The sequence below is a fragment of the Lissotriton helveticus genome, chromosome 1_1, assembly GCF_964261635.1.
Source record: "Lissotriton helveticus chromosome 1_1, aLisHel1.1, whole genome shotgun sequence".
Classification (NCBI taxonomy): Eukaryota; Metazoa; Chordata; class Amphibia; order Caudata; family Salamandridae; genus Lissotriton; species Lissotriton helveticus.
In genome coordinates, this window is record NC_136057.1 from 1,603,432,888 (window position 1) to 1,603,441,101 (window position 8,214).

Here is an 8,214-nt window from a genome sequence, read left to right on the forward strand (position 1 = left end):
TAAACAGAAAATACGAGTGTCCAAGATATGGGTACAAAAATAGTTACAAGGCTGACAAAGTTAAAAATACTCCGCTCACCTTGAGGATCACGTCATTATAGGGCAGACGCACAAAACGGATGATGCCGTCTCGATAATTCGGCGTTTTAAAATAGAGTGTAACTCAGGATATATGAGTCTAAAGAAGAGAAATGTGAAGGATAAACAAAGTATTCATTCATTCCAGAGTTACAAAGTTAATACCGCACTATCAACACGTTGTCTTTTGTACAGAACCCGATGGCTAGAACAAGATCTGCTCACCTTCGTTCCGTCAAAAAATGTGACACAAATGTGCGGGGCAGAAGATGGCCGCCGGCGTCTTCTGTCAGTTATGGGAGGTATCAACGATCTGATACAGCGCGAGAGTTTAAATAGTAGTGTTAAAAAAGTCACATGACTTTTAAACTCCAATAGTCACGGCAAAATATTGAAAGCGGGCGCAATCACCGAAGAACAAGCCACATAGCCAATCGTTTTAGGCACAAAAGTAACTAAAGAATAAAGAAGACATTTAAAATATAGACACCTTATTCTTTCTAGCAAGAAAAACGACGCATGTATATCCGGTGCATTACAAAAAACATACTGGTGAAACCGTAATCACCACAATGTCGATAATATTACAATGGCCGCGATCTGATGAGCGATGTCATGATAAATAATTACCACAGAGCAAAAGTACAGTGAACACGCCTGTATCTTTTCAGCGAACAAGAAATAAAAAGAGGACTGTGATACCGTTTAGTATAGACAATCTTAAATATTATAACAAACTGAATATAGGGTACTAACTGCTAAAGATACAAAAAGTATCCAACTAATAATTAAATAATAACCTAATGTTACGGCCAAATATCAAATTCCTGATAATTCACGCCACAAACCAGACCAATGGCATGATTATAGCACTGATCCTGTTCTAACAAATGAGCCGTATTTCTACCCCTCAAAACCATCCCCACCGGATGACAAAGTGGGGTTTGCACAACTAATCAACAGAGCAGCTATATATCACAAAGTGAAACTTCATTCATACCCTGTAGAGGAAGATTTTTTATTGTAGACTTTTGCCGAACCACAAACCTCTACTTGCGTCTTATCCAAACTACAAGGCCTTCTTAGACATGCTCCTGAGGTGTTTAAAGACCCAGTCAGAGCTAGGGTTCTTAACCCCAGAGTTGATAAAAGACCCTATCTACATTAAGGGTCTACTTCCCTTAGATTCACTAGTAGTGGGTGACCAATGCACGTAAAAGTGCAAACTCCCATGGGTCAGGTTACGCACCACCTCCTGACAAAGAATCTAAGTTATTAGACGCGTCAGGTAAACGTATGGCGTCTCAGGCTGCTAATTCATGGAAAATAGCAAACACACAAGCCCTTCTAGCAAGATATGATAGGGCTCACTATGATGAGCTAGAAAAGCTCATTCAACATCTGCCCCCAGCATATAAGGGCAAAGCTGATTACCTTATACAGGAAGGCAAACTTATTACTAATACTTCAATCAAATGTGCACTGGATGCAGCAGACACCACATCACATGCTATAAATACTAGTGTTCTACTATGTAGACACGCCTGGCTCAGGGTGTCTGGGTTTAAGCAAGAGGTGCAAAATACGATCCTAAATCAACCATTTGATCAAGAGCACCTTTTTGGACCTGCAGTTGATGCATCTCTAGAGAAAATTAAAAAAGACACAAACAGCTTCTATGGGAGCCTTACAGTCACTATCTACCAGAGGCTCCTTTCGACACTCCTTTTATAGAGCAGGTTCCAAAACCAATACACCAGAACATCCTACATCGTCCTATGAAAGTCCCAACCAGGGCTCCTTTTCTAGGGGATACAATAGAGGAGGTTACAGAGGTAACAACAATAAGGGTAGAGACAGAGGTAATAACACCTGCAACTCCCCCAATAATAAGCAGTGACGTCCCCATGCTTCTCCCCCCGGATCATCCCACTCCTGTCGGGGGACTCATCTCACAGTTCCTATGTGTCTGGAATTCCATTATAACAGACAGGTGGTAAGACAAATTATCCAGTATGGTTATTGCCTGGAACTCACTTCTACACCCCCCAACATTCTTCCAAGACAGCGTCCAATGTCATTAGAACACCTAACTCTCCTCAAACAGGAAGTCTTAGCAATGTTACAAAAAGACGCAATAGAGCCAGTTCCTCCACTTCATCAAGGGACAGGAGTCTACTACCTTTATTTCCTAATCCCAAAAAAAGGACTGCTCTCTAAGACCAATACTGGACCTCAGACCGCTAAACTTGTACATTCAATCGGACCCCTTCCACATGGTCACTTTACAACAAGTGCTTCCACTACTGCAGCAAGGCGACTTTCTCTCCACTATAGATCTAAAAGACTCCTACTTCCATAGTCCAATACATCCCGCTCAAAGGAAGTATCTCAGATTTGTGGTAGATGGTCAACACAACCAGCTCAAGGTGCTCCCATTCGGAGTCCCCACAGCACCCAGGGTTTTCACCAAATGCCTTGCGGTGGTTGCAGCCCATCTCAGAAGACAACAAATTGATGTCTTCCTCTACCTAGATGATTCGCTCATAAAAGCAAACTCCCACAACAGCTGTGTTCAACACACATCAAAGAATACAGTTGCTTCACAGTCTGGGATTCACAGTAAATCTAGCCAAATCCCATCTCCAACCGTCAACAATGCAACAATATCTAGGGGCAATAGTGAATACTTCTACAGAATTAGCATATCCCAATCCCATCAGGATAAATGCTATACAAACACTGATTCAAAGATTTCAACCACAACCCACTTTACCAGCAAGAGTTTTCATGCAGCGAATAGGAATGATGGCATCTTGCATTTTGCTCATCCCTCATGCAAGACTGCAAATGTGCCCATTACAAGAATGTCTAGCATGTCAGTGGAACCAGGCTCCAGGTCAACTAACAGATCTGGTGTTTATGGGCGACCACGCCCATCGCTCTCTGCAGTGGTGGACCACAAAAAATGTTGCCAAAGGATGGTTGTTCCTCGAGCCAGTTCCACAACTAATGCTAACAGATGCATTGCTTACCGGCTGGGGAGCACATCTCCAAAACCATACCACTCGAGGTTTATGGACCCCTCAACAAAAGCAATTCCACATCAGCTACCTGGAATTATTGGCAATCTCTCTAGCATTGGAGCCATTTCAACCGTAACTCCTAAACAAAGCTGTCCTAATCTGTACAGACAACATGACAGCAATGTATTACATACAAAAACAGGGGGGGACACACACTCCAGTTATCCCGTCTAGCACAAAGCATCTGGAGGTGGGCCATTCCACGAAATATATACCTCCTAGCAGAACATCTACCAGGAGTACACAATCAAATAGCGGATCTGCTCAGTCGTCAAACACAACAGATCCACAAATGGGAACTTTATTGTCTAGTTCTTCTTCCATTCTTTCACATATGGGGACAGCCAGACCTAGATCTGTTCGCCACACACCAAAATACAAAATGCACAAACTTCACATCCAGGTATCCACACCCATTGTCCAAAGGCAATGCGCTGTGGATGAACTGGTCAGGCAAATTTGCTTATGCTTTTCCACCTCTCCCACTCATTCCATTGCTAGTGAGGAAGCTTCAACAGCGTTCCCTTACAATGATCCTAGTTGCTCCAACATGGGCAAGGCAACCATGGTTCACACCTCTGTTGCAGCTATCAGTAGTACCACATCAAAAGCTGCACCTCTCTCTCAAGTTTCTCACTCAGAACCATGGAGAGATAAGACACCCAGATCCCAATCAGCTCAACCTTGCGATCTGGCTCCTGAAATCCTAGAGTTTGGCTACCTCAATCTTCCACCAGAATGTATGAACGTTATCAAAGAGGCTAGACGCCCTACATCTGAAAGAAACAGGTTAGTATTAGATTCCTTACCTTAGAATATCCCCAGGCGTCAGTCTGGATCCGGAAACTTTTGCGTAGCAGTACCCCTGCGCGTCGGTAGGCGTCGTCTGCAGGCGTCCCCTGCGGCTCCGCGTCCGTCTTTGGCGTCGTGCGCCGTGATGACGTCGCTGGAGTATAAAGACGCCGCCTCCGCGCGCTGACGTCAGTTCTTCTTTTTTCCGCGCCAGTTAGCGCAGATCCGAGAAGTGCAGTACTCCGGTCTTTTGACCAAAGTTTTTTTGTGAATCCTTGATTCTTCTTACGGTGCCGGTAGGATGCCCGGTTTTAAGAACTGTGACGACTGTGACCGCACGATGTCGGTCACGGATCATCACCGACTCTGCCTCCGGTGCCTGGGCCCCGACCACGCCGTGGACGACTGTGTCGACTGCCGGGCTCTGACGAGTAAAGCTAGGCGGGAGCGGTCCCGCAAGCTACTCGAGCTGCGGGTGTCGGCCCCGCGTCGAGAGCGGTCCCGGTCCGGCCGGAGGTCGAGGGAGCGGTCGCGGAGCCGCCCCGAGCGCTCCGGAAGTCGTCACCATTCCTCTGGTTCCTCAGGTAGGAAACACAAGAAGTTGGGGCGTTGTCCTCGTACCCCCGACTCCCCCCCGACGTTCACGCGATGCGGCCGGGGGTTCGGGTGGCCCCACCCCCGCGGCTCCGCGTGAGTCGCCGGCGCGGCCTGCTCCATACCCTACGGTCCCTGGGCAAGGCGCGATGCCCGGGGAGATAGAGGAGTTCCTCATGGCCATGAGGGCACTGTCTCCTCCGACTGGGCCTATGGCGCCTTCGGGCCCTGTGCTTCCATCCGGGGGCCCTAGCGGTTCGGGTGCTCCTGCCTCGACGCCGTCGGGTGCTCCGGCCCCGGTGCCGCCGACGGCTCCGACCCCGGCGCCGCAGGGACCCTCAGGGTCGACGCCGGCTGGTCGACCGGCCTCTCCGGCGCCGATTCCATCGGGGTTGCCCCCGACGCCGCCCCCGCGCGGCGCCGGCTCCGGGCGGCGCCCCCCTCATACCCTCTCCGACTCCGGACGCGGAGTCGGACCGGCGTCGCCCGACGCCGAGTCCGACGCCGATGGGGCCTGTGGACCCCGGGGAGCCGGTCTACATTGTTGATTCCGAATATGGTGAATATGTAGATTACGGAGAGGGTTGGGAGGGGTCTGAGGACCCTCTGTCACGCGAGTGTCAGTACAATGTGGACTGGACAGGTGATTTGGGTGACGCCAGTGGTCTGGACGACTCTCCTAACCCTGGCTTTGTCTCGCCTCCTACCGTGGCTTCGGTGGAGGGGGCTGCTTATTCAGTGGTGCTGATGAGGGCTGCCAAGGCCTTACACCTTGAGCTCCCCGTCGCGGCCGTGAGGTCTAACATCCTCACTGAGGTCTTCAAACCGCAGTCATGCCCACAGGAGCCACTGCTGCCGTTCAACGAAGCCTTGTCTGACGTTCTTTTGGGCACGTGGTCCAGGCCCGCTTCAGGTTCGCCTGTTGATAGGAACGTGGCCAGACGCCACTGTCCGTGTAAGGATGACCCCAAGTTCCTGTCCACCCATCCCACCCCTGAGAGTCTGGTGATCCAGGCCTCGACTTCCCAGACCGCATTCCCGTCGGCCCCGCCCGACCGGGAATCCAAGAGGTACGACCAGTATGGAAAGAAGGTCTTCTCGTCCCTGAGTTTGGGACTGCGGTCTTGCAACACCGCATGCCTCTTGGGCCGCTACTCCCACTCTCTGTGGGATACGGTCGCGGACCTGCTGCCAGAATGCCCGCAGGAGGTACGGGCAAACCTCGGCAAGGCTATGATTAGGCTTCCCTGTTTTCAGTTTCTATTTTGGGTAAATTCTGGTGGTGTTTTGTCAGTGTTTTCCAGTGATTTCAATACCTGAAAAAAACAGTGCTTTTCAGTGATTTCAAATTTTCGCGCCATAAAAAACAACTGAAACGGTGTTTTTCCGGTGTTTATGAAACGCTTTGCTTTTATTTTGCTGGCTTTCTTCAATGATGCATGGCATATAGACAGTGCATGTACGTGTATATGAAGTTCAAATACATTTTCACAAGTCAAATTTATTGTAGTAGACCATACAATATTTCTTCAGAGATTCTTTAGTCATTCGTGCTCTCTCTTTCCTTCCCATGTACACTTTTATTTGTGAAAATGCCCTCTCAACATTGGCACTTGGGACTGGCAACGCCAAAACAGCCAGTACACAACTTGCCAACTCTGGCCACTGACGTAGCTTCCCATGCCAGTACTGGTGCACCTCAAGGTTGACATTCTCTGGGACAGGTTCTGCAACATACGCGTTGAACTGGGTGCACATGCCCTCAGAGGTATTAAAGCGGTCAAAAATGAAGCTGTACTTTGAAAAGTCAGGAGAAAATTCCCCTTTACGGAATGGATCTAACACTTGTGCAGCGTACCAAAGTGAGGCTTCATTAACTTCAAACGCCATGGTTGGTGAAGGGACATTTCTATGCATCATAGCTAGCCATTTCTCATGCATGGTAAAATAAAATTTCCTGAATTGGTCTTCAACACTTCTTTGCTTCCCAAGTGGCAAGCATTCTAACAGGGAACATGTTGCAGTGCCAAAGTCACTAAAAGTGTCGTCTAGCCTACTCTCGAGGAGATGTTTGACATCAACACCAATTATACTGAACACTTGGTACACAAGGGTGTTTTCTGACTCTAGTTTTTTTATTATGTCCACTACAGCAGTCATGTTTTCCTGCAAAAATCTAAGGATGCAGTACAGTGTACTTTTCTTGACATCACTATCAATATGCACCCGAAGATCCTCACATTTCTTGCCTTTTGCATCATCACTACGCAAAAATTCAGTAAGGGGTCGCCACATAGATAATATTGCATTCACGGCCTCTAGTACTGAGAACCACCTACTAAATGACACAGTTGGGATGGTTCTTTCTTTGCTGCCACACAAAACACAAAATGAGAAATATTTGCGTTTGAGTTCCCGCGCATAACGAAACAGTGCGCCTGAATGTACTACAAAATCAATAGCATTCTTCATCAGCTCAGAAGATTGTAATGCTGCTTTCAGCATACCATCTAGCAAGTGGCAAGGATCTCTCACAGGGAAACACTTCAGCTCAGGCATTGCTTTTGATAGGTCATCACATAACTTTTTCATATAAGTAGCTGAATCGCTGCAAATACAAACAATGTCACTCCAATCTTTGTTAAACTTGGTAAGAACTCTCTGCAGCAGCATTCCAAGTGACACTGCGTTGCATGTTTCCAGTACATCCAGATCTGCCATGATGGTACGTCTGTGCCATCCATTTTTTGCATCACAAAATGTGATTAGCACTGCCACTGCTGGGTCGCCACGCATCTCTGGGGTTTCATCAATGGTAACAGAGATCTTCACATCACCTTGGAGTAACTCTGAAATATGTTCAATATCTGCAAGGAACACCTCTGGTAGGTATTTCTCATACATTTGTGTTGTTTTTGGTAATGTTTTGAATGCTGGTGCACGCTTGCGGAATAGATTCCCAATCGGTCCATCAGCTTGGTGTAAGCTGGTTCCAGATTGCACTAGGGCACGTACAAATTCATGTGCCACATCCTTTTCTTCCTCACGTTTTCTTTTGAAGCGGGTCATTGTCTCAGCAAGAGACATCTGGCAAAGGCTGTCGCTATTAGGTGGCTCTTTCAATTTCAAGTGGGTCTTGGTGACAAGATGTTCAGCAATTCGGCTTGCAGTTTTCCCACTTACTATTGGGACAGTCACTCTGCAAAACCTGCAAATTAACATCTTTTGGCCACGCACTTCTTCAACCATGAAATCTTTGTTTTCCAGCACATAATCTTCTGCCGTCTTTATTCTGCGGGGCATTCTGTTCTGCGCAAAGTAGATCATAAAAAAAGACACTTAGAAACCGGTTGTGTACTGTTGAGAAAATGATGCCACTGAACAGGCTGCCAACCAATTGGTGAAATTGAAGAACACATATTTGAGGCATAGCATAAGGATCCATTTTATCTTTAGCTTTTGATTTAAAACTTTAAAAATCTGTATCCTAGGTACCCTAAATGCTTATTAACCATCATGCTTTAAAAAAAGAATTAGTTTCTGGATGTATGCAAATTAGCTAACCTCCATCTTGCCTAAAAGTGATTAATACTTGGTGGTCGAAAGCCCTCAGGCCAATTTCACGCTTTATAAAATTGCAAAGGAATGCAATGTATATACAGAT

The 8,214-nt window shown here is 47.1% G+C and overlaps 1 protein-coding gene across 1 annotated transcript; it reads right to left on the minus strand.

The window, feature by feature from the left end:
- Window positions 1–6,038: 6,038 nt before the first annotated feature.
- Window positions 6,039–7,853, minus strand: LOC144773646 (uncharacterized). Its single transcript, XM_078658798.1, has one exon. It carries the CDS (start codon window positions 7,851–7,853, stop codon window positions 6,039–6,041), a length of 1,815 nt encoding a protein of 604 aa, XP_078514924.1.
- Between the last annotated feature and the right edge of the window lie 361 nt (window positions 7,854–8,214).

Coding starts and splice junctions, on each gene's coding strand:
- LOC144773646 (XM_078658798.1), bottom strand. CDS start 7,853: ATGCCCCGCAGAATAAAGACGGCAGAAGATTATGTGCTGGAAAACAAA.